The 27,446-nt window shown below is 38.3% G+C and overlaps 2 protein-coding genes across 2 annotated transcripts in view; one reads left to right on the top strand and one right to left on the bottom strand.

The window, feature by feature from the left end:
- lsm1 (LSM1, U6 small nuclear RNA associated) overlaps positions 1-2,420 on the bottom strand; it is a 28,845-nt gene extending 26,425 nt beyond the window's left edge. The window contains exon 1 of the mRNA XM_043712723.2: positions 2,360-2,420. Coding sequence (XP_043568658.1) covers positions 2,360-2,405 — 46 coding nt within the window. The 5' untranslated portion in view covers positions 2,406-2,420. The remainder of the gene's footprint in view (positions 1-2,359) is intronic.
- Positions 2,421-2,591: 171 nt separating this feature from the next.
- On the top strand, positions 2,592-13,430 carry prdx3 (peroxiredoxin 3). Its single transcript, XM_043712721.2, has 7 exons — positions 2,592-2,642; positions 3,256-3,382; positions 4,532-4,673; positions 6,971-7,106; positions 7,529-7,632; positions 11,323-11,488; positions 12,985-13,430. Exons 1-7 carry the CDS (start codon positions 2,619-2,621, stop codon positions 13,036-13,038), a joined length of 753 nt encoding a protein of 250 aa, XP_043568656.1. The 5' UTR covers positions 2,592-2,618; the 3' UTR covers positions 13,039-13,430.
- The last annotated feature ends 14,016 nt before the right edge of the window (positions 13,431-27,446 follow it).

Genomic DNA, 27,446 nt, shown 5'->3' with positions numbered 1-27,446 from the left:
GATGATAATAGAGTATATTCCCTTACTGGAGAAAGTGAGGACTGCAGATGCTGGAGATCAGAGCTGAAAATGTGCTGCTGGAAAAACGAAGCAGGTCAGGCAGCATCCAAGGAACAGCCCTTCCTGAAGAATGGCTTATGCCCGAAACGTCGATTCTCCTGTTCCTTGGATACTGCCTGACCTGCTGCGCTTTTCCAGCAACACATTTTCAGCTCTATATTCCCTTACTGTCAATGTCCTCTATCAGGCTGACTGTAACTCCCTGTGATTATGATAATAGAGTATCTTCCCTTACTATCAATGTCCTCTATCAGGCTGACTGTAACTCCCTGTGATGATGATTATAGAGTATACTCCCTTACTGTCAATGTCCTCTATCAGGCCGAGTGTAACTCCCTGTGATGATGATGATAATAGAGTATATTCCCTTACTGTCAATGTCCTCTATCAGGCTGACTGTAACTCTCTGTGATGATAATAGAGTATATTCCCTTACTGTCAATGTCCTCTATCAGGCTGACTGTAACTCCTTGTGATGATGATAATAGAGTATATTCCCTTACTGTCAATGTCCTCAATCAGGCTCACTGTAACTCCCTGTGATGATGATGATGATGATGATAATAGAGTATATTCCCTTACTGTCAATATCCTCTATCAGGCTGAGTGTAACTCCCTGTGATGATGATAATAGAGTATATTCCCTTACTGTCAATATCCTCTATCAGGCTAGCTGTAACTCCCTGTGATGATGATAATAGAGTATATTCCCTTACTGTCAATGTCCTCTATCAGGCTGACTGTAATTCCCTGTGATGTTGATAATAGAGTATATTCCCTTACTGTCAATGTCCTCTATCAGGCTGACTGTAACTCCCTGTGATGATGATAATAGAGTATATTTCCTTACTGTCAATGTCCTCTATCAGGCTGACTGTAACTCCCTGTGATGATGATAATAGAGTATATTCCCTTACTGTCAATGTCCTCAATCAGGCTGAGTGTAACTCCCTGTGATGATGATAATAGAGTATATTCCCTTACTGTCAATATCCTCTATCAGGCTGAGTGTAACTCCCTGTGATGATGATAATAGAGTATATTCCCTTACTGTCAATGTCCTCTATCAGGCTGACTGTAACTCCCTGTGATGATGATGGTGATGAGTATGTTCCCTTACTGTCAATGTCCTCTATCAGGCTGAGTGTAACTCCCTGTGATGATGATAATAGAGTATATTCCCTTACTGTCAATGTCCTCTATCAGGCTCACTGTAACTCCCTGTGATGATAATAGAGTATATTCCCTTACTGTCAATGTCCTCTATCAGACTGACTGTAACTCCCTGTGATGATAATAGAGTATATTCCCTTACTGTCAATGTCCTCTATCAGGCTGACTGTAACTCCCTGTGATGATAATAGAGTATATTCCCTTACTGTCAATGTCCTCTATCAGGCTGACTGTAACTCCCTGTGATGATAATAGAGTATATTCCCTTACTGTCAATGTCCTCTATCAGGCTGACTGTAACTCCCTGTGATGATGATAATAGAGTATATTCCCTTACTGTCAATGTCCTCTATCAGGCTGACTGTAACTCCCTGTGGTGATAATAGAGTATATTCCCTTACTGTCAATGTCCTCTATCAGGCTGACTGTAACTCCCTGTGATGATGATAATAGAGTATATTCCCTTACTGTCAATGTCCTCTATCAGGCTGACTGTAACTCCCTGTGATGATAATAGAGTATATTCCCTTACTGTCAATGTCCTCTATCAGGCTGACTGTAACTCCCTGTGATGATAATAGAGTATATTCCCTTACTGTCAATGTCCTCTATCAGGCTGACTGTAACTCCCTGTGATGATGATAATAGAGTATATTCCCTTACTGTCAATGTCCTCTATCAGACTGACTGTAACTCCCTGTGGTGATAATAGAGTATATTCCCTTACTGTCAATGTCCTCTATCAGGCTGACTGTAACTCCCTGTGATGATGATAATAGAGTATGTTCCCTTACTGTCAATGTCCTCTATCAGGCTGACTGTAACTCCCTGTGATGATAATAGAGTATATTCCCTTACTGTCAATGTCCTCTATCAGGCTGACTGTAACTCCCTGTGATGATGATAATAGAGTATATTCCCTTACTGTCAATGTCCTCTATCAGGCTGACTGTAACTCCCTGTGATGATGATAATAGAGTATATTCCCTTACTGTCAATGTCCTCTATCAGGCTGACTGTAACTCCCTGTGATGATGATAATAGAGTATATTCCCTTACTGTCAATGTCCTCTATCAGGCTGACTGGAACTCCCTGTGATGATGATAATAGAGTATATTCCCTTACTGTCAATGTCCTCTATCAGGCTGGCTGTTCCTGGCATGTAGTTCATCTTGCTCCTCCGGAAATAGGGGCGAGACCGGTGACGTCACATCCGATTGGTTGAGTAGGCGTCTCCTTCTGTTTATTTTTGTTTGTTTTATTTCTATTTGATGTATCGCGGACTCAGTGTTATTGACTGTGGGATTTTTTTGATTTTATTGTTGACCGTCATTATTAGGGGCAACAGGTTTCTGCTGGAGGGGGTGTGGCTGTGGGCACCAAGATGGCGGCGGTAGCTGTGAGTCGGATGAGGGGAAGAACTCTTTTTTTTATTTCTCTCTGATTTAGGTCATTGCGAATTCTCGGTTATCTCTGTATGCTGACTTTATTTTTTGATCTTTAAGCGTCCCTATTTATGAGTGCCGCGCGCTGCGATAGTGTTTACTGGACACTGTGGCCACTCGCTGCTCTGTCAATGTCCCACGCCCTGGACGTTCCAATGTGTCTTGTCCCTCTCGACAGAGACTTGGAGTTTGTGTGTTTTTTTTAGCTCCGTGCCGCGTTGTGATTGCGCGGGACCAGCTTTAGCTCAATCACATGGCGACATGACTCCTCGTGTTCACTGGAGTAGCATCAGGAGGCAATCTGCCTGCCTTTAATTCCTGCCGTGCAGTTGCTGAAGGTCAACCTTCCCTTTTCCACCCCCAACATCTCTCTGCTTTTTTGTTTTGCCAGGTTAAACGATATGAAGTGATCTGAATTTCTTATCACTTAATTTAATTTGTTTGGGGAGCTAGGCTACTGTGAGCGTATGGTTTTATTTATCTTTGTGTCTGCCAGAAACATAAATGTAATATTTATCTAAATGTACTTTCAGTTGGTGTAATTTCTTGTCTGCTCTGTTTCTGTTGATTTTGTAGTTTTCTCGAGCATGCTTATTCGCCAGGGGAGTTTCTGCGGCTCTCCGACTGCACTACATACAGCAAAATGCAACAAGCTGGCGGAGTTCAGCATGTTTCATAAATCATAAATGCAATTTCAGTACAAGTAAGTACTCTGGGAAGCTAAGCTGTCCTAAAATGACCTTGGCTAGTTTGAGTGAAAATCATTAAACTGAGCCTTTCACTTCAGACTGAATGGAAGCAGATTGATTTTTATAGCTAAATTCGCCAGCACTAATAAGCAAGAATTTCAAATTAATGCAGCAACAGACACTGTCATCAAACCTGTATCCATTTTCTGGAAGAAACAAAATATGGAATAGAACTGGACAATTTAATGATAGGACTGAGATTAGTCTCTGTGTTGTAAGGGAATCTGACAAGCTTTGGGAGACAATAGTAAATCAAGTCTTTGTTATCAGCTACTCCACAGTTAACGTTTTATGCCTTGAAACACTCTTCCTTTGCCATGTAATCTCACTTTGGCCTTGCAAATACAGGTACTCTAAATGATATCACCTTGGTAGCTTTTCAAATTACCTATCCAGTTGGACAAAATCTGTTTACTTTGTTATTTTACAATCACCTCTAAGCCTGCACTTCTCTAATAAACATAGTCGTAGTTCCATGAGTTCGCAATGGGCATCATTGTGCTTACCCCACAAATTGGATCTATCTGCTTTCTTATACCATTCCCAGTATCATATTGGTGTGAACTAGTAAACAGAATGTGATTGAATTTTGAATATTGAGTAACTTGCTATGATGCACCATTTGGGTTTTTAATTGGTTTACTAATCTTCCCCAAAAGTACTGAAATATTGTTCCTGATTTGTCTAACAAGACTTTTTTTTAAGTGATTAATTAAATAGTACTTGGAATGTATTCCACTCTTAATTTATTGCAAAATGACCATTTTCTGAATTAACAAGATTTGCCTTTGTAGAAAATGATGGTATTCCAGTGTTTTGTATTTTTTTTAGAATTATATTTTAAAACTCCACTTTGTGAAAAATATTGCTTTATGTTTTGTTAGTGTGTATTACCTCTTTCTGATCTCTTGGTTAGTATTTTCTCTTGTGAGGATCATATTTTCACATTCCAGAGAATGCTAATTGATGTTTCTATGTAGCAATTCTAAAAGTATTCTTTTGTGCAGGCATACTAAGGATATGAATATTCATGCAAATGTTCTTTGTGTGTAATTGTGTGGTTAATAGGAAGAGTGTAGATAATTGGCCCTTGTACCTTCCAGCTTATTCAAACTTTACTCCTGCTGTTACCCAACCTGCTCCATTTTTCAAGGGCACTGCTGTGGCCAATGGTGAGTTCAAAGAGATCAATTTGGATGACTACAAAGGAAAATATCTCGTCATTTTCTTCTATCCTTTGGATTTGTAAGTAACCTTGGTATCTGAATTTGCTAAGAAGTTTTATTTTAAGAGGAAGAAACTTTTTTGCCACATTTCTCTCTCATTTTGTAGTTTTCAAAATTTCTCGACACCTTAAGACCAATTCTAATGCATACAAACAGTTTTTTTGTTTCGATTATTTTCTGAGGGTAGTTTTAGTCACGACAGAAATTACACTGTTTTGCTCAGTTGAGGAGGAGATGGCCTTGCACATCTTGTCTATCTGTTCTGAAAATATTAGGCAAATGATGGGTGGAGTACATTTTTCAGGGAAGAACAACTGTTGTGCTTCCATACCTTGATTACTCATACTACTTTGTGGGTGGGGTTTGTTTAATCTATGATTTTTAACTTGTGTACAGTTTTTGGTTATTCTGTTACTTTCTTTATCAGCTTTCACTTCTGTTTTTGTTTGTTCTGACCTGTAACTTTGTTTTATTCCATTCTGAATCCCTATTCCACACAATAACTGTCAAACTAACCCCACCGAATAAGCAATAATGCATGGCTACCTTTCTACTTTTAATTTCCTGGCTCAAATGTTCATTTTTGTAGGGATGGAATAGTTGTTGTAATCTCTGGTCTGCATTCCAGTCATGCTTGTAGTACAGCAAGTGAAAAATAAAATATTGTTTTTTTTATGCAGAATTAAATGTATTTAACAACACTGTTGAAGGTATTTAGAATTGCTGGTTTATTATGCACGAGTTTGTTTTGCAATATTTAGGAAGTTGACCAGAAATTAAATGTTACATAAAAATAATCAGATTTCTACAGGCAGTTTTTATGAAGTTGTAAATGATATATTGTTTTCTGATCTTGGGGCTTTTTTCTCAATTATTCACGCTTGAGCAATCCTGATGGCTTTCCCACATCAAACACTTCTGACTTTTTTGGAGATGAACCTGCTGAAATCTGTACATATATGTTTTCAAAACAGCTTTTAGATTGTTTAACCCTGTTTACTAAATAGCTCCTTTTCAATGGCCACTGAGTTTAAGATTTTAATAGCACTTTTATTAAAAATGGAAAAATAAGTGCCCCATTAGTATTGGCACATTTTCTAAATATTGTAAATTAAACGTTGTACTAAATATGCCTCACACTTTAAGAGTAATAAATGCCAATGAATGATAAGTACTTCTAAAATTGAACAAAATAATGCATTGAACATAGTCATGTGTAGTTCCTAAAGACCAATTGGGCAGTTGTTGAGGCATTTAGGTACTTTTCCTTCTCATTATTATGTCTGCCTTTTCTGAGTGCACATGATCTTTTTCAGCCATTAATTTTGTTCCACCATTCAATGGGACTAAGGCCGCTTTGCGACCTAATTGCATGTGTCTGCCCTAGTCCTCCATTCTGTGTTGAAATAACAAACAGAGGAAAGGTACCTAAAATAAACCTGCTGAAGTTTGTATATATCCCCATATCCCTCCACAAATGATCAAACATCAATTACCAGAAGAAAAGTCTAAACTTCGACCACTCTTTTCATGTTCTATATTATAACTTATGACTCCTAATTTATCCCATCTGTTCCCTTAATATCTTGAAAACTTGATTCAAACACCTCAAATATAAATCCTAAGGAATACAATCTTAGTTTATGTAATGTAGTAAGTTAACTGTTGGACTGTCTGTATCATCTGGCTAATTTAACCTATACTCCTTCCAAGGCCTCTATATTTTTCCCTCGGTGTGATGCCCAGACTTGTCTTAGTGTTGGTATGGTCTAACTAGAGCTATGCTTTGCTATACCAAAACGTCTACTCCTTTTGTATAATCCTCTGGATTAAATAGAAAGTTGGCATTTTTTTTTTTATTGTTACTTTCTGCTGCTACAAAATTTTAAGTTATTTGCACGGAGACCCAAATCTCTCTGGATCTCTATTTCTGACTGTGCATCATTTTGATGGTACTTCGTTTTATCCCTTTTTACATCCAAAACGGGTGACCTCACATTCATCTACAGTGAAATCTATTTGTCGTAAACTTTGCCTATTGCTTTTTTCTTTCTTTCCCAATACTATATTTTATGCCATAGATATGTGGACACAGATTCCAGAGTTCAAGTTGCAGTTTATGAACCACTTTTAAAAATACAATTGTGCAAATAAAACAAATGTATTTGTGTTTGACCTATTAAATGTTTGCTAGAATCTAAGACATAATGGATTTTCTTTTAACCAGGTTTACCTTTTACTATTCTGGTTATTATTAGTTGATTAAAAAGACTGCATGATCTTACACTTAATTTTTTCTCAAATTTATTTTTGCAGCACATTTGTTTGTCCAACTGAGATTGTTGCATTCAGTAACAAAGCAAATGAATTCCATGATGTAAACTGTGAAGTAATTGGTGTTTCTGTAGACTCTCATTTCTCTCACCTTGCCTGGATCAACACTCCGAGAAAGGTATGGAAGGAAAGATGAAGATTTATACATCTGGACCTTTGAAGTTTATTTGCATTTTAGAAAAATTTGAATTTCAGCTGTGTTTCAGTTGCAGTAGTTCTATAAAGTTAGTATTTGAATAAGATAACTGCTAAACAATAATTGCTGTTTCAAACTCTCAGAATATTGAATTTGTTTCAAAATTAGTTTTGGAAAGGAAAGAATGTCTTATCAAGCATTAATGATAAAAATGATATTTTTGGTGGTGTCTGAAAATAGTATTGTTGATATTAGTCTTTATAGAAAGTCAGGCACAGTAATCACAAATTCTCAAATTTATTTGTACTTAGTATAAAATTTTTAAAGTAGTAACTTCAGCAATAGGAAGTAAATTTTCCTTTTTAGTTTGTTTTTGGTAACTTTCCTTTGTTCTCTCAATTCAGAGCGGAGGTCTAGGGCATATGCATATACCACTGCTGTCTGATATAACAAAGCAGATCTCTCGCGATTATGGGGTGTTATTGGAAAACGCTGGTATTGCACTGAGGTAAGAGGTTTTCATTGTTGCAGGTTAAACAGAATGGAAACAGTGGTCTAATTTCACTCTTGACTACCTCAATGGTAGTGGAATTAATTGATATAGTTGTAATAATGAGGTACAAGTTGAGATTGAGGACACTTTTTTTTTAAAGCAGTTTAATGTATGTCATCAAGGACACTGGAGTTTGCACATTCTTCCCATGTCTGCATGGGTTTCCTCCGGGTGCTCTGGTTTCCTCCCACAATACAAAAGATGTGCAGGTCAGGTGAATTGGTCATGCTAAATTGCCCATAGTGTTAGGTGCATTAGTCAGGGGTAAATATAGGGTAGGGGAATGGGTCTGGATGGGTTACTCTTCGAAGGGTCGGTGTTGACTTGTTGGGCTGAAGAGCCTGTTTCCATACTGTAGCAAATCTAATAGTATTGGAATTTGTTCTGATTAGTTGCTTGCAAATAGATAAAAAGGCCTGCCTTCCAACCTGTGTTTTCAAGCTTGCAGATATGTTTGGATATTGACAGTAAAAACTATTTAATTTGGTCCAGGTCGAGCACTCACTGATGAAGTCATTATCTTTTATCATTGACCTTGAGCTGTCCACATGATGTCACGAACCTTAGCATTGAGAAATGCAGTGTAGTGTTAGATGTAGGAAGACTCTAGGAATATTGATGGCTGCTTAGCCTGTCTAATGGCAGTCATATTGGAAAAATTCTCACATGATAAATCAACAAATAACAGACAGGTTTTATCAATTTCCCTTCCTAACAGCATTGTAGGTCTTCCAATGCCAAATGATCTGCAGTGGTTTAAGAAGGCAACTCACCACTGCTTTAAGGGCAAATAGAGATAGGCAATAAATGTTGTCTTAGCCAGCGATGCGATGTCCCATGAAAACCATTTAAAATCACCTAATGTAATCTTACTGAACATAAAAAAAAAAAAATATCAGGACAATGATGTGCAACTAAGGTAGAGCCTGACATAGGTTATTAAAATCTGTGGTATTGTGACTTGCGAAATGGAACACTCCTCCAATATAATAGTTTTCTCAAGCCAGCAGGCTGGATCAGTAGGAGCTATAGATTAGTATGCTGTTAAAACCAAGCATCAGCAACCTCTGTTCCAAAGATTGGCAAATTTTTTTTTGCTTGCTTTCTTGCACTACTATAACGGAGTTTGTTGCATTGTTGGTGGTGCTATCTTTTAGATTTGTTAATTCTGCTGCTTTAGGTAGACACAAGTGGTCTTATAATTTTCTTCCCTCCCTCAAAATAATCATAAACTGATCTTTTGAGGATACATATTCATAGTCCATATGTAGAGCTTCACTCTATATACATAATGTTTGTGACTTTGCCTAAATAATTATATTTGAAAAGTGCACTGTTGTAAGCATTTTGGAATTTTCTGACAATGTAAAAGGTGTGCAAGTTTTTTTTTTATTATTTTCCTCACCTCTATTCCCTTTTGTGTCCTGCCCAAAGACCGGCTGTTGGCTCATTACCTTCTGATAATTTTGTCCTCAGCTACGTTCCTTAGCAGATTTGTGCATGGTAGATTGTCGGGGCAGAGCTAGGAGGCATGTGCCCATTCTGCCTTAAGCAGAGCAGGAATTGAACCTGTGCTTTATTTCATTAGTCTCAGCTTGAATTTAAATCTGAATTTAAATTTTGAATTTTAAAACTTGTTTGGTTGCAGATTGAAATGAAAGCTCTTGACTCAGGCTGATTGGCAGTCTTTTTCCACATCTCCACAAATTTTTAGAAGATAGAGTTTTTACTAACTACACATTACAATAGGAATTTGCAGAAAAAAGTTAACTTTTAATTGGCATTTTTTTCTGTTCTGCCAGAATTGTACACTGTTTTATTAATATTCTGTTCCTACCTGAAATTGAATGATGCGGTTCTCATTTTTTTTGCACATTTATAGTTTTACTCCACTTAAGTGAAATTTCCATTTCTGTTTTTAACTATGTATGTTGGAATTAATGCCTTGTCATGCAGTGATAAAGAAAGACCTTGCACTATATCGTATGTCCCCCATTGTCAGCTGTGCAGCACTAATCCATCACTGCTCAGAAGTGTTTGTCTAGATTAAGCAGAAATGCTACTTTGTAGATGTAGCTTACATCTGAGAGTCCAACAACCAAGCACACAACTGACATGTGCTCGTGATTGTAAGCCATCAGCATGTGGACCCCTTGACACTGTTGCAATTAATTCTTAAACTATTCAAAAAAAAGTTGTGGATGCAGGTTTGTGGAGGTTGGCAGAACAAGCTCACATGGTGCAACAAAGGTGAGAAAAAGAGGGTCAATTTTCCAATGGCAAAAGGTTGAGGAAGATCAGTTTTCCTAACAAGAGTAGCCATCAGTAGATGTGATTGTGCAAAGTTTTAGAATAGAATGGGATAAGTGTAGTGATGCTTCTGAATCCTAGAACTAAGTCTTGAATGTGCTACACTAGAAACCATTTGGATGTGAGTGCTTTAGCAGGCTTAAAGCAGTTTCGAGAACATGTATTTTAATGGAGTAGATATCAAAACAATTTTTCCTCAACAGTAGGATTGGTAATGGAGGATCCAGGCATTAGGTTGTTGGCAAACATACCCTATCTAAAAAGAAACCTTTCGTATGTAGTGAGTCCTAATGATCTGGAATCCACTACGTGGAAGAATGATGGAAATATTTCAGAAAGGATTTAATGTATGGATAAAAACTTTGAGGTAAGGTTAAAGATGGGGGAAGTCCAGCTCCTTTCAAGTGCTGGTATGGGCATAATGAACTGAAAGGCTTTGTTCTGTGCTCCAGCATTCCATGAATTCACAGAATAAAGGCTGCAAAAGCAGAATAAGCAATCCCTCATTCTGTTCTCACTCAAACTGCCTATTCATGAATCGCGTCATTTTAAGAGAAGACTTGCATCCTCAGTGTCTCCTGTCAAATCTCCTAGAACCTGATAGAAACATTACAAGTCTATTAAAGTTTTCTGGCATCTGTAACTATCACTTAAAGCACAATATGCTTACGTCTGCCACATTTATCAAAAGTTGATGGTTAAGTGCTTACTGAAGAAGTGACAAATACTTATTCTCAACAATTCCTTTCTATGTTGCCAAATTTTGTCTATGTAACATGCATATCAATTTTGTTATCACATACTTTATCATTGCTGCCAAAGGGGAATTTGCTCATATGGCACTTTGCGTTTGCCATTGCAGTGTAAAGCATCTCATGAAGCAATAGTGTATCTCAACCAATGACCTTGAATAACTTTAACTGCATGATTGTAACCTTCCATATCAATTATTCTGTGACTCGATGTTGACAGCTTTCCCTCTGTCCTAAATTACAAGTAGCTTTTTCTTCAGCAACTTAAGGCACTTTATCAGGTGTCGAAGATTTAATTTCAGTTTGAACAACGCTTGAACTTCAGATTCAGAATTAAAACAACCATGTGCTAGCATTGTGTTCTATCTATTGCCTATACTCAGTTTTAAACATTAATGCTTTTTCCCCATCACTGAAACACTTCAGGTATGTTTTCAACTCGTTTCAGTTTAACGATGCTTGAATAGAAGTGTGACAATTCTTCGCATTATAAATTTGAGATATGATCAATGCATTACTAACAGATATTTATAGAATTATATTTTCTCATTTACTCACATCTAAAATGTTCCAATTTTTCCAGAGGTCTTTTCATCATAGATACAAACGGCATTATCAAGCATATTGGCATCAATGACCTGCCTGTAGGTCGCAGTGTTGAAGAGACTCTACGTTTGGTTAAGGCCTTCCAGTTTGTGGAAACACACGGAGAAGTTTGCCCAGCTGATTGGACACCTCACTCTCCAACGGTTTGTTCAAATTCAGTGTGTTACAATTTAATGAAATGGCATTGTTTGTGCTTTTTTTGTGTTCTGTGTAAAAGCAAAACCAGAATTCTGTTGCAAATGATTTGAACACAATATTTTCATGTATTACAAAATCTCTATTTCCTTGTTATTCCTCAAATGTCCACATGTATGTCAAATTTCTTGTTTAAATCAGTAGATTTCCCATTTAATGTAGCTGTGTTTTAACATATCCCAATAACCACTGACATCAACTGTTCCTCCTTCCAGCAGAGCTAAAGATGCATTTCCTCTCTTCCTCTCTTCAAACTAATGACGATTATGCTAAATACAACTTTTCTTACAATGTACATTTTTATCTTAATCTCTAGTTTTTGTATGTTGGTTTAGGTAAAATCGAACATTCCTTCTTTAGAAGACTAACTTTCTTTAATGGTGTGTCTTTTCTTTAAGGAGAAAGTGAGGACTGCAGATGCTGGAGATCAAAGTTGAAACTTTATTGCTGGAACAGCACAGCAGGTCAGGCAGCATCCAGGGAACAGGAGATTCGACGTTTCGGGCACAGGCCCTTCTTCAGGCCATTCCTGAAGAAGGGCCTGTGCCCGAAACGTCGAATCTCCTGTTCCCTGGATGCTGCCTGACCTGCTGTGCTGTTCCAGCAATAAAGTTTCAACTGTCTTTTCTTTAAAACAGTTGTGTGAAGAAGAATGGTTTGATTTTACAGTATTAAATGTTATAGATTATTTTGGCAACATAGGCTGTTTCAGTGCTCCAAAGTTGCTGTAATTCAGTTTATAACTTGCTATCGGCAATACTAATCTGTAGTTCATGACATATTAAAGTTTAGTCAACAAGTTTACGCATAAGATTACCAACAAAAGTAACAATCCAGTTGTCAGATCCTGGTACTAGGACAGAAATCCCGCATAATTAAAATGGAAGCTTACACTGCTTCCTCAATTTTCATTATTGGAGAAGTTATTTGGCTCCTGAAGAAGGGCTTATGCCCGAAACGTCGATTCTCCTGCTCCTCGGATGCTGCCTGGCCTGCTGTGTTTTTCCAGCAGCACATTTTTCAACTCTGGTACTCCAGCATCTGCAGTCCTCACTTTCTCCTTTTAATGTGATATCTTGATTGACATTGGCATTGGGGAATTGAAGCTATTTAACACATGCTGTGTGTTGATACTATATTTTGTGCACGGTTATACTGTTTATTTGACTAATTTACATTCAGTTCCTTCCTCAATTGATCCAAAGTCAAAAGGGTGAAATGGGATTGCAATTGTATTCACCATAATCAATATAAGACAACGGCTTTCAGTATATTACCAATGACCATTTCCAATAAATTTCTGAACTGCCTTGAGCTATCTGCACTTACAAATTCCCATGTTTATACTGCACCCTGTAACTTAAATTTTAAAAGATTAAATAACTTTAATAGCAAACATGTGTTTCACTAAGTGTAATAAATTTGTTCATGATTTATTTTACAGATCAAGCCTTCCCCAAAAGGTTCTAAGGAATACTTTGCAAAGGTCAAGGAGTAGCCTCTAAATTTCATTCTTACTATTCTTGTTCCAGCTTGGATTTTTTTTTGAATGTTTTTAAACCAGGGAATAGTGTTGGTTGTCTGATTTTTAAAATTCAGAAAGTACTATATTTAAAATGTCTGTCTAGTAATTTTGAATGAAATCAAGTACTAGCACTACTGAATTCTCTCTCAGAAGACATGTCTTGAAGAAAGCCAAATGTACAAGGTCTGGCAATATATTGTGACAACTAATATTGAGATAGCTAACCAGGTACCAGAAATTGATTGTCTCCTGAGATTTATTTTTTATGAGCTCTACATTTAAACTTATTGTTTAAATAACCACTGACTTGATTTTTAAAATATATCATTATCATGCCTGCCTCAAAATAAAGATATGAATGCTTATGTTCCATTGTCCTCTAATTTCTTTAAAGCTGCAACAGTGCTTAGGAATGTGTTGTTGTATTTCAGAAATTCAGACCATTAGCTAACAAAGTACAAAAGAGAAGTACAGCATAGGAACAGGCCTTTTGGCCCTGTAAGCCTGTGCTGATCATAATGTCCTAACTAGACTAAAAAACAAACCTGCCTTTATTCAGTCCATATCCGCCTCTTCCCTCTCTATTCATGTCACCATCCAGATGCCTCTTAAATGTCGCCAAATTGCCTGGTTCCCCATTTCTTCTGGTGATGCGTCCCAAAGTCCTACCACTCTCTGCAGGGAAAAACCTCCCTCGCACATCTCCCTTAAACTTTTTCACCTTGAACCTATGCCCCCTTGCAATTGAAACTTTAACTGTGGGGGGTGAAAAAAGCCTCTGACTATTCAACCTATCTATGCCTTTCATAATTTTGTAGACCTCTAAAAGGTCTCCTTCCAGCTGCTGTCTTTCCAGCAAAAACAATCCTAGTTTTTATTTTAAACCTTTCTTCATGGCCAATGGCCTCGAGCAGGCAACAACTTAGTGAACCTTCTCCACATTCTCTCAAGTTTCCACATCCAAAGCATTGGAAAAATAGATTGCAAGTTAAATACTTAAAGCTTGTTGTGCTGAGCTAATTCTGTCATTTGGATTATTTTTGGCAGTGGATCTCTGCAGCATGACAACTATAGGATCATAAAATGGTTGCAGCACGAATGTTATCTATTCAGCCTCCATGACTCTGGCATTCTGCAAGAATAAATCAGTTAGTTCCATTCCTTAGTCTTTGCCCCATAGTCGTACAAAATTTTTCTCTCCAGGCGTTTATCTAATTTTTCTATTGTAGCCACTATTTTTGTACCTCCAACACATTGTGCATTCTTAACCACTACCTGTATAAAAAGATTTCTCCTCAAGTTACTGTTGGACCTCAAGTTACTGTTGGTTCTTTTTTCATTCAATTTGCATTGGTGTCCTTTCATCATTGGAAGCAGTGTCTCTCAGGCAAATCACAAGGATTTCAAAACCCTTTTGTGAAAGCTGGTTTTAACCTTTCCTTTTCAAGCTTTCATCTATGAAATTCATGTGCCTCATCCCTAGAGTTATCTTCCTAAATCTTTGTGCACCTTGCCCAATGTTTTCACCACCTACTCACTGTATGGTGCTCAGAACTGGAGATCAAGGAGCTTTTTACAATTACTTGTAGTTAGACCAGAATATCATACCTCCTTACCAGTTCAACTTATCCCACACCTTCAATGATTTAAGCACAAATAACTCTCGCTCTGTACTTTTCAGAATTGTATTCTTTACTTTTTCTCATTCTTTATTAAACTTAATCTGCTAAATGTCAGACCGTTCTACCAGCCTGTCCGTATTCTCAGTTTCCCAATATCTTTAAGCTTTCCAAGAGTCACTGCCTTCCACTGAGTTTGACTTAGGTTGATTTAATCATAGCTTTTAGTAAGGAATCATGTAACTGTCTGAAGAGAGAAAGGTTGCAGAACTACAGAGAAAAGGCTGGTGGAAGTATGACTGGCTAGGGAACTCATACAATCAGTTTAGACATGACTGGCATTCTGTGCTCCTACAATGTAGCCATTCTTTGATTCATACCTCATCCATGACATTTACCTCCATGTGTAGATCTATTAGTACCTAATTCATCACAACCCTCTACTGACTACGCTTCTACTATCTGTGCCTCTGAAAAACCTTTCTCTTTTGTCAAATTACTTCTCTCAATTGATTTTCTACTCCGTCCTTGACGTTTTGATTTGCTTCTAAACCTTTAAGTTCCTCAACTTGTTTGAGTTGTGGATGCCATTGGCTGGGCCAGAATTTATTATCCATTCTTTAAAAGGTTGTTGTGAACTTGCTTCTTAGAATGTTAAGTCTCAGTGCTGTTAGGAAGGCATTCCAGGATTTTGAAACTGAAGAAATGACTCCAAGTCTGGAGAGTGAATGGCTTGGAGGGCAACTTCTAGTTGGTTGTATTCCACATATCTGCTGTCCAGATACCACTTCCAGGTGGTAGTGATTATGGGTTGGGAAGGTGCTGTCTGAGGAGGCTTGGTGAATTTCTGTAGTGCAGCTCAGATAGTTGCAGCACTCTACCATGGTATAGTGATGGAGGGAATGAATTTGTGGTGGCAAAGAATGGACTGCTGTGTTCTGAATGGCGTTAAGCCTCTTGATCGTGTTGGGGCTGCACTCGTCCAGGCAAGTATGGGAAGTATTCCAAACACTTTCCTGACCGGTTCCTTGAATTAACAAGATTAAAATAGAGCAGAATGACCATGCTCTTTCAAAGGTGCATTAGTGTATCAGGTGTGCTTCAATAACAATTGACAATGGTTACATGGCTGCCATTAAGCAAGCTTTTAATTTCCCAACTTTTTATTGAATTCAAATTCTCCATTTGTATTCAAATTAGCTAGGGCCTCTGGACAACTAGTCCAGTGACATTACTACTTCATTACCACCTCCCAAAGTGTGCACACTATTATGGGACTGGCGATCTGAAATAAAATCCAAAGTTGCTGGAAAAACTTAATAGGTCTAGCAGCATAACGGTTAGAGAAGCAGAATTAATGTTTTGCGTCCAATATGACTCCTTGTAACCAATAACATTTGCTCCACCTTCTTAAGTTCCTGAGTACTTATCCCAATTAATACAATCCATTTAATATTTGTGTCCTTGAGATTGCCCCCCCAAAAAAGCATCTAAATTCATCTTGAATGTATCTCAACATTTTTTTCTAATTTGCTTCTTCATTTGGAAATAATATTTCAAAGTATCGTCTCTTCCCTCCAAGTCTAAATTCTTACTGTTACTAATTGTGTGCTTATGATATTTAAATACTTTATTTTTTATTATTATGGTATGAGTCATGGAATTTTGCAGTGTAGGTAAAGTCTCTTGATCAGTCCCAGCCCAATTTAAGATGTAACCTGACTAGCCTGTACATGTCCAATATGGTCCAAAGCCTCAGAAATCTGATACTCTCCTCCTACAGCATTTCTCCAGCCACATGTTCAATTGATTGATCTTCCTGATCTTAATTTCACTAGTAACGCACTGGAGTAATCCTGTGACTACTGCTTATGGGGACCTCTCTTGAATTTCCTTCCCAACTCCCTGAAATCTACTTTTGAAACTCATCCCTCTTCCTACCTCTGAAGGTATTGTAGTAGAGAGGGCTTTAAATAGTGGAGGTAAGTGAATCACGTGTGAAGTGATGTGGTAAGTCAAAGGAAAACAAAAAAGTAAGAGTAGGATAGCAATTTGTGTAATGATAACCAGAGGGAAAGGGTAACTGAAGTTAGATTAGATTCCCTACAATATAGAAACAGGCCCTTCAGCCCAATAAGTCCACACCAACCCTCTGAAGAGTAACACATCCAGACTCATATTTGCCCCTGACTAATGCACATAACACTATGGACAATTTAGCATAGTCAATTCAAAATCACAAAGCCTATGCATCTTTGTGATTGTGGAGGAAACCCCCACAGACACAGGGAGAACGTGCAAACTCTACACAGACCATTCCCGAGGCAGGAATTGACCCCAGGTCCCTGGCGCTGAGAGGTAGAAGTGCTACCCACTGAGCACCACCAGTATTGACTTTCATAAATCTGGGGAATTCATGGAAAAAAATTGTGGAGGTATTGAGCAAAATTAACATGAGTTTGTGAAAAAGAAGCCATGTTTAACTTATTAGAATGAGATTGAGGGTAGTAGTATGTTGAATTCAATTCCCCAGAAAACAGGAGTGTTTGGGTTATTGAACTTATTCAAGACAACTCTGGTATTTTCTTCATAGACACTGGTTATGGGGGTGATCGGGCAATTGCAGTTGAAAACACCAGATTAGTTAAGAACTAATTAAATCACAGCACAGCCTTGAAGAATCAATTAGCCTAATTCCACTTGTAAATTCTATGTTCGTGTGGAGAGGTGGATTTACCTTGTGAAATGTAAAACAGACAAAGATCATCAAGGCAACATTAACACAATGCAGTGAATTGTGGTAATGCTTTTGCATGTTCACTGTGGGTGTGTTGACTTCGTAGAGAATAGCCTGAAATGAAAATGCAAATAAAGTAATGAACTGTGAACAAAAACAGTGCTGGAGAAACATAGCAGGTCTGGTAGCATCCAAAGAAAGAAAATAATGCTTACATTTCAAATTTAGTGACCTTTCATTAGAAAGAAAATACAAACTAAAATTGGCTTCTCATTTCTCCATCAGCACATTTTCCCTACCTTCCTAATCGGTAATTTAAAGCATTTCATCTTCTAATGTGCAGTTTTTAATCTGCTATAGATTAAAAATGAAGTAGAAAATGGCAGAGATGTACACAAATATGGTTGTGATGACATGCCTGCATGTAACTGCATTATATGTAATGGATCCTTTTAAGAATGCCATTGAAACTTGAATCTAATCTTGATAGCTACTGTCCAACTAGTCAAACTGTGCATGTGCACCAAAATTGGTGTTCAAGAGTCTGAGGACTTGCATAAGTGATGTCTAGCCCATTTTCTCCATTATTATCTTTCTATATAATTCAAATCAAGGTGCAGCTTTCCTGTTCTGAACTCACCAACTGATTTTCCACTCTTGACAAGAAACATATGCGTATATTTTCCTTGTAATAGTTACGCATGTGCCACACCTGTGCTAATGGAATCTCAATTAACTATTTTACTTGGCTTTGTCCAACCCTTCCTTGGACCAAAATGTTAGATTTCCCTAATCTCATTGGTATAATTAGAAACCAGTCTTGTTGATTATGGCTGAAATTTGTTTATCTGAAATTTTCATTTTAATGGGGCTCTCTTAGCTTTTGGAATTTAGAGAAAGAACCTGATAATATTTTGTGATAACTCATCTTGTCACCAGTTGCATTAAAACAAATGAAAAGCAATGGTCGGAATCACCTAAAAATGTTTTTTTAATGACTGAAGTCTGATTTGTGGAGGGGGTCAATCCTATTGAAACTTCAGCCTTTGCCAACATAGCAAATACTTCATTAAATTTCTCATCTTTGTGTCTGCTCTTAAATATTTAACACAGTTTTCTATCTTGTGTACAATTATATTAAAATATTGTGTTTCTCCTCCATAAAGTATACAAAATTAAATCTTTCTCTAAACTTTCTATTAATGATCTTTGAACCCCTTTATTCCTTGATGATACTTTTAACAATGGGGAATTTACCAATTGGGTATTGTTTGGCCCTAGCAAGCTGTGTATTAACCCCAATTTATTTTATCAGAATAGTCAAATTCCTAGCTTGGACTCAGGTATACAGAGTGACAGATACTTTTAAAAGAATACAGCCACTTGGGATTTCTACACCAGGTTTCTCTAAAAGTATACCTGCAGGTTGAGTTGGTAGTTAGGAAGGCAAATACAGTGTTCCCATTCATCTTGAGAGTATTAAAATATAAAAGCAGGAATGTACCTCTGAGGCTTCATAAGTATTGTGAGCAATTTTGGGCCGTATACCTCAGGAAAGATGTATTGGCTCTGAGGCAGGTCCAGGGGAGGTTCATGAGAATAATCCCAGGAATGAAAGGCTTTATGTATGAGGAACGTTTGAGGACTCTGGGGCTATACTTGGATTATAGAAGGATGAGAGGGGATCTGACTGAAATTTACAGAGTACTGAATGGCCTGGACAGAGTGGATTTTGGGAAGATGTTTCCATTGGCAGAGAGATGAGGTCCCGAGGGCACAACCTTAGAATAAAGAAATTTTAGAACAGAGATAAGGAGGAACTTCTTCACCAGGGAGTGGTGAAGCTGTGCATATTTTTAGCCTTTACAAAGAGTTCCGTGTAAGTGATAAACCTTAACAAATGTAGAAACAAGAAACTGAGAGGACTTAATGGGCATGTTGGGAAGATCTTGAGAAGCTGAGGTAATAGTATCTACTAAACAAATTTCATAAAACATTTTGTTAATGGATTTGTGTTATGAATTGAATTTTTGCTTTCAAAAGAACATTATGGGTTGCCTACATAATTTAGAGTGATCAATAAGCTCATATTTCATAGAAAGTAGCATTTCCATTAAAAGAATATCTCTTGTTGAGGTTGTATGAAGGCACAATGCCCCCAAACCAAAAGAGTTTGACACTAGTATCATATTTTATTTACAAGGAAGAACTTGGGCTCAGTGCAGCTTGTTAAACCAATTTGTTTTCTCCTGAAATGTCCATACATGGACAAAATTTACTCATAAGCACAATAGCCTCTTGAAGCAATTTCTTAAGATCTCAAATAGTGTTGCTTTTAATTGGAATTAAAAATAATCACCAAGCACCAGTAGATTAAATTCCAATGCATGGTTGTTTATAACAAGTATGATTGCTATCACAATGTAGTAACCGGTGTTTTCATTACCACTTGTGAAGATGACATATACCTGAGCCATTGTTCAAATTGCATTTGTTATAATGTATTGAAGCATTGTGCACCCCCTGCTGGTTAGTCTCAATTAACATGGCATTGACTTTGGGCTTCACGTATCTTGTGCCTTGCATCATTATGCACATTGTGAACGTAGACTTTTTCTGGTTTTAATTTATTTAAAATAGTGGAAGTGTAGGACTCTCATCAATATAGACTTTAGCTGCTATTTATATCAAAATTTGTAAAGGTTATTTCTTGCTTTAGTTATGGCTGCCTTATATGGGAGTTTTCTGCTAAGGATTACAATTAGGACAAAGACTACTATTTACTAATTTTATTGGGTGATAAAAGTTAGCGTAAAATTGAAAGGCCCCAAATTTCGGGTCTGTTTCTATGGACAGAATGTTCCCACTTTCTGTTAATGTTTATTCAAGCTCAAGTCATTGTACCTGGTCCAACATAGTTTGTAACAAGATATCTCACACAACCTTCTGCTCTCACTTCATTGATAGTATGACCAGGCTCCTGCAAAATTTTATTAGGTGATTATATGGCTGGATAGAGAGAAGTACTTGCCACAGCTGGAGCCTTCTGTCTTTCACTCATCTGACACCATTTTTAAAAGGCAGCTATATGCCATTTCTGATGCTGAAAGTCAGAGTGACAACGCACACTGTGGTGCTTGATCATTATTACAAATCACATGGCCCAACAGAAAAGAAAGTTAGCTTCTTGCTTTGTGCACAGGAACCTGGAAGTATTAGTAGACATGGAGAAAGTAGACATGGAGAAAGCAGCCATTTGCAGGAGGCCATGCCGGCAGTTCAAGCCAACTTTGACGGAAATTGCAAGTGAATTGGAATAGCCACCTATATGGGAAGAAGGTCAATGATCTTCTGCCACCATATTTAATGCCACCATCTCTGCTACCTCTCACTCACATGGCCAGCACCCATTCTAACTCTACCACTTTACACAACTCACTAAGGCAACCCTCAATATTGCATGCATCATGCCCACTCAATCGCTCTCACCCACCTCATCCTCCCAAAAACTAACCCTTCCTATCCTCAACATTTCCTATTTACTGCCTGGGGCACCTCAGCATCTCTCCTGCTAATGCATCATACTAATTTTCATCCAAGGTCCATAATAATTAATTCCCTCCTTTGACTTGTTGCAGTAAAAGCTGGCCCAGCCCAAGTGGGCTGAACAGTAATAAATGAAATTTAATCCTGAGATGTGAGACAATTTTGGGAGACAAATAAGGCAAGTAAGTACATGTATAATGGTAGGACCCCAGGAAGCCCAGATGGACTTTGATATGCATATCCATGGATCCTTGAAGGCAGCAGGACATAAAGATAAGGTGGTCAAGACAGCAAATGGGATATTGGACTTTATTGGTCAAGATATTGAATACAAGAGCAAGGAGGTTATAAAAGAGCCTCTTTCTGGGCTGTAGAAACTCTATGAATATCTATTTGGCCTGCCAATGTTTTGGTCCCAGCTAATGAAACTACTGGACAAATCAGATCCCAGAATGAAACTTGGCTTGAACAGATCATATTTTTTACTTTTGCCATTGGTTATCTTACTGGGTGGATCCTGAGCATATTCACACAAGGGCTGCAGTGATCTTTTAATACAAGAACACAGGTTTGTTATTCAAAGAGGAAAAACAAACACTAACAAACCTATGTGTATATATGCATGCCAATTTGAAAATATCTTAACATAAACAGCCAAAACATTTTCCCCAAAAATATCCTTTTCAGATACTCAATCCCAGAGAAATACCACTTGTTTCTTAATGCTTTATTGTTAATTGACTGACCACTTTTCCATCTTGGACTGTTGAAACGTTTTGACTTATTTTCAAATGTCAAACTCCTTTTCAGTTCTGACAGCCAAAAGTAATTTCTGCACAAACTCTTTCATCTTGGAGATTCTACAAACCCAACAAAACTGCCTTGCTGCTAGGATGAAACTGCGTTTCTGAACCAAAATCCAAATTCTTCTGCAGGAATGAATCTGGAATCTAATTCTTTTGAACTGAACTCAAACTAAACTGCCATTTGTTTTTCTGTACGTAAAATACTCAGCAGTTTAAAAACTCCATCAATCAGCACTGTTGGTATATGGCTCGGCTTTTACTAAGTCATATGTTTTCTTGGAAGTGATATGTTTAGGTCACTTTTCAAAATGGCTTTCTGACCTCTATTTTTAAAAAAGGTTACCTTCACAACATTGAAACTAAAATTCATTTGTCTCTATTTGAAAAATCCAAATTCCCAAATTATGATTTTATATATTGTAAACTTTCACAGGACTGACTGTGCCCTAACCACTCTGTGTGCAAAGGATCTAAGTTGCAAACAGAAGTTTGGAAAGAATTCCTTGGAGCTCAAATCTGTCACCTCTTGGTGGCAAACCCTTGCGGTCTGAGCACACTCCACCATGCAGTGAGATATGCAAATACGGGGAAAATGTCAGGAATTGCGCAAGACTAACAGTGCTTGTCCAAGTGCACAATGACCTTTGATATTTGGTACCAATGGCAGGGATGCAAATGCATTTCAGGTTATCCCTGTATTGGGTACAGCAAATAGTAGAATGGGGCTAGAATCAAGCAAGGGACATGTGATGATGTGGGATAGGTAGTTTAATGAAGTGAGTTTGGTAAAATGCATTGAGAAAATTTTCTAGGACCCATGGAGAGAAACATTCTGTGAAAACCCAACAAAACTGATACTTGGCCAAAAAGAGTAATATTCAGCCCCATAGATTGAAAAAAGTATGACTTGTTCCATCACCACTGTAGCTCTTCTTTGCAGAAGCTCATAATTCTCCTCCTGGCTATCTTTTCTCCATTTGCACTGGTATGGCCTTCTCTGTGTAAAGTGTTGAAACATGGAAAATACAGTAAGGGGTTTTTACTAAATACAAATAAACCAAAAAGCAGTTCAAGTTATATCCAAGTTTCCAGCCACATTCCGAAGACAAACCTAAGCCTTGTGGTTCCAGTCCAATTTTGCCAGAATCTACTTGCTTCTCCCTGATATTAATCAATTTCTCAATATAAGTTGTATTAAATTCAATTTGTAACTTTGCTTTGTACTTGTTTTCATTCCCATCTTGGAACATGGAGTGCAATTTTACCCGCCCTGGTGTGACATGAGCAATGGCAAGAAATGTGGGAAAATATGGTGAGAATTTTAAAAACACGTCTTTGATGTTGAGATTGTTTTCCTGATTTGCCCTTTAAGACATAAATGGTGACTTTAGGATCTCATTCTTGAGTGGCATCTCATTAGCGCCCCAACTCACTGTATTGCAATACTGCCAATTTTCCTCTTGTTCAACGCAAAAGCGGATGGCAAAATTTCCCACAAATAATTCAGAGCGGTTACCTGGTAGCTGCCACTCTCCGAATATTTTTACTGACCATCATATAACTGCTTCTTCAGAGAAATGCCCATGCCCACCATCCTTCGTGGGACTTTATAACCTTGCAAGTTGGCAACAGCAAACTACCAGCCTCATCACCTCAGCATGCCTGCTCTCAGACTAACTCTGTCAACACTTCAAGCCTTGAACAATTTGGAGCTCCGGAGCACTAATAATCTGAGTGCTTCCTCCAGGTCATTTTACACACAGTAACACGCACTTACCTCAAGGATACAGAACTGGCTCAAAGGTTGAAGACAGAGGGTGGTGCTGGAGGGTTGTTTTTCATACTGGAGATCTATGACTAGTGGAGGGCCACAAGGACCAGTGCTGGGTCCACTACTTTTCGTTATTTATATAAATGATTTGATTGTGAGCATAAGAGGTATAGTTAGTAAGTTTGCTAATGACACCAAAACTGGAGGTATAGTGGACAGTGAAGAAGATTACTTCAGATTACAACAGGATCTTGATCAGATGGGACAATGGGCTGAGAAGTGGCAGGTGGAGTTTAATTCAGATAAATGTGAGGTGCTGCATTTTGAGAAAGCAAATCTTAGCAGGACTTATCCACTTAATGTTAAGGTCCTAAGGAGTGTTGCGGAACAAAGAGACCTTGGAGTGCAGGTTCATAGTTTCTTGAAAGTGGAGTCACAGGTAGCTAGGATAGTGAAGAAGGCATTTGGTATGCTTTCCTTTATTGGTCAGAGTATTGAGTACAGGAGTTGGGAGGTCATGTTGCAGCTGTACAGGACACTGGTTAGGCCACTGTTGGAATATTGCATGTAATTCTGGTCTTTTTCCTATCGGAAAGATGTTGTGAAACTTGAAAAGGTTCCGAAAAGATTTATAGGATATTGCCAGGGTTGGAGGATTTGAGCTATAGGGAGAGGCTGAACAGGCTGGGGCTGTTTTCCCTGGAGTGCCGGAGGCTGAGGGGTGACCTTATAGAGGTTTACAAAATTATGAGGGGCATGGATAGGGTAAATCGACAAAGTCTTTTCCCTGGATTGGGGGAGTCCAGAACCAAAGGGCATAGGTTTAGTGTGAGAGGGGAAAGATATAAAAGAGACCTAAGGGGCAACGTTTTCACGCAGAGGCTGGTATGTATATGGAATGAGCTGCCAGAGGAAGTGGTGGAGGCTAGTAAAATTGCAACATTTAAAAGCCATCTGGACAGGTATATGAATAGGAAGGGTTTGGAGGGATATGGGGTGGGTGCTGGCAGATGGGACTAGATTGGTTTGGGATATCTGGTTGGCATGGACGGGTTGGAACGAATGGGTCTGTTTCCGTGCTGTACATCTCTATGACTCTATCTGCATAGGATGCATCTCATGGCTCTCAGCTCACTTTCTTAATGCTCAATCACTTTGCGTTTACTCTGTATACTTCACATGGCTTCCTTCATGCTCACTTGCTGGCCTCAATACAGATGTGTAGCCTGCTAGCCTCTGTGTGCCTCACATAACTTCTTTAAAAGACAAGGTCTTCAGTACTCAGTTACAGTTTCCCAGTTTCTCAGTGCAGAGGAATTGGGAGGTGGTTTGTTATGGTGGGGAGCACTGAACAATCATAGGGATGGATATGTCACTATGTGTCATCGAGCTTTATCAACATGATGCTTGCTACATATGCCAGCAGTTTATACTTCGCGCTTCAGGCATGTGACCATGTGTTACAGTCAGGAGATAGCAATCCTGGGGCAAAGGAGGACGACAGTCAGTGCTGGGATTCTCCTGCAGTCAGTCCTGGGGCTGATCTAATTCCAGTTCAGGGCTTAGCTATGGGCATTCAGGTACTTAGTTCTGCCAGTGTCTTGCAACCCATGTCCTTGGTGTTGTCCAGGCTTCAACCAGGGCCTCACTGGATCAGATGACAGGGCTGCTGAGGCTGCTGTTCTTGGATGTTCAAGGATAATCTGGACAGAGTGTATCACATCACCCTGGCATGCTGTGTTCTGCACAATTGCAGCAGCTGATATGATAGATGCTGAAGAACTGGGAGAACAGGAGCAGTCTTCATGAGGAGGAATACATTGGGGAGGAGAAAGCTGACTTTGTCCATGACAGGGTTCAGCTACATTAGGTGATACAAGCCAGAGAGAACTTCACCTATACCCTGTTCCAAGAGACAAGAGCAAGGTGGACTGTAAATTAATATTTGTTCATGATGCAGAAATTCGATTTGCATTATCAGGAGTAACTTCAGCCTCTATTGATTTCTGTAAATCAAAGCTCCTAACTGTATTTGTCCAATTGTTCGTCTGTATGTGATGTTCCCCTACTGGACAACTTGTACTGCAGATCTACACTGGACAGTGGGGATAGAATGTACAGACAGGTAAAGAGTGTAGCTTGATGGTTAAACATCAGCTATGGAGAGAGAATGGGATTGTATATGCAAGGGAGTGTCAGCCATGCTGGCTCTGGTCCATGGGTAATATGGCTTGAAGGGCTGCTGTGCCATGACATTTCTGGTGAGGGGCAACACCTAATTGTCAACATTTATCTGGGTGCACAACGACCTTTCAAAGATGGCACAAACAGAAGGGTATCCACTGAGTGGCAAGTGACTTCAGGAAGGGCATGTGATAAAACGGGGTGGAGATGATATGTAACAGATATCAATGGGGCACACGGTCTGTAACTAATATGGTGAGTTTGCTAAGATATGGTGATAAAACCTGCTAGGTTGGTGGAAAAGTGTCCAAAAGACCTGATACAACTTGAACTTAAATAAAACAACGTAAGGTTCAGACCATAGTATCTGACAGTAGCAATGTCAGTATGCTAGGAGATAATTTCAAACCAGATGTTAAATCAATCTGCCTATTCTTGAGGTCCTGATATTAGAGATTCTATGGCATAATTCAGAGATCAAGAAGTTCTCCTGATATCTTGACTAACATTCCTCACTCTACTGTGCCATTATTTACAGGCTATCTGGTCATTAATTCAACTGCTGTTCATTTGTTTGAATTTGTATTTTCCCCAACATTTACCTATATAAAGCAAAAGATTGTACCTCTATCATTTTAGAATATTTGAGAAATGTGACAGTGTACCAGAAAATTTAAGGCATTTAAATTCTTTTAAAAAACAATTACAATAAAAATCTCTGTTCAATTCATAACACATAACACTGAGCAATTGTACAGCTATTCTTAAAAAAAAATACAAAAATAATCTATAGGGTCAATTTTGCAATCCCGTTAGAGTATTGGCAGCTTTATTATAAATGGTGAAATTTATGTGCTAGGTTATCATAAGTCTTTGTGCTTATAATTGCTTTGTATACTAATCTACCAGGACAAATGTAAACACAGAATATAATTATTGCTCTGCTGAATAGAAATTACCCTAGCTACCATATTTAAAGATCAAGTAACATGTTTTCTCAACAATAGATGGTAAAGTTGCCTCAGTTACACCCAGAAACCAGGTTTTAATTATGCAAGATGACCTGAACAATGAAGGATCACCTTCTCGCATTTATAAAGCAGGAGAATTGTGGATATCATTTACATTGATGGATGTTGTAAGCTGATCAGAGGACTTTGTTATCATTAGAACCTTCATGGTTTAGTTAATCTTGCTGTCTAGATATTCTAGGTTATTTCTCATGATTTTTGTCAAGAGAAAAAGAAAACAATCATCCCTTCTTCTTTATGCTGACACTTTGCTGGCACAATCCAAAATTCACCTGATGGCAAATAGACGTTTACTCTACAAATGAAGAAAAGTGGGATTATTTTCACATTGGTAATTTGTTAAGTGGAACAGTTCACCATCACCCAGAGTCCCAGAAATTTGACTTCAAATGGAATTTTCACATTGTCTTCTCCTGCACCTGAAGATATTTTTACAATACAATTTCAATTTCCACTGGCTGTTCTGGGTCAGGCACTGACACAATCTTGGGGAAGGGGCTGCATAGTGGGACTGTCAATAGACTAGTAATCCTCAGGCAATCCAATAGTAATCCACAGCTACCTGGGCTACAACTTCTCCCTCCCCCGTAAAAATGCTATCCCTTACTCCCAATTCCTCTGCCTCCATTACATTTGCTCCCAGACGGACCAATTCCACTCTAGCACATCCCAGATGGTCTCCTACTT

The sequence above is a fragment of the Chiloscyllium plagiosum genome, unplaced genomic scaffold (assembly GCF_037043375.1).
Source record: "Chiloscyllium plagiosum isolate Xiang-an unplaced genomic scaffold, Cpla_swu_hap1 HiC_scaffold_22, whole genome shotgun sequence".
Taxonomy (NCBI): domain Eukaryota; kingdom Metazoa; phylum Chordata; class Chondrichthyes; order Orectolobiformes; family Hemiscylliidae; genus Chiloscyllium; species Chiloscyllium plagiosum.
The sequence above is the reverse complement of the archived record's forward strand: the minus strand, read 5'-3'. Positions and strand labels throughout refer to the sequence as shown.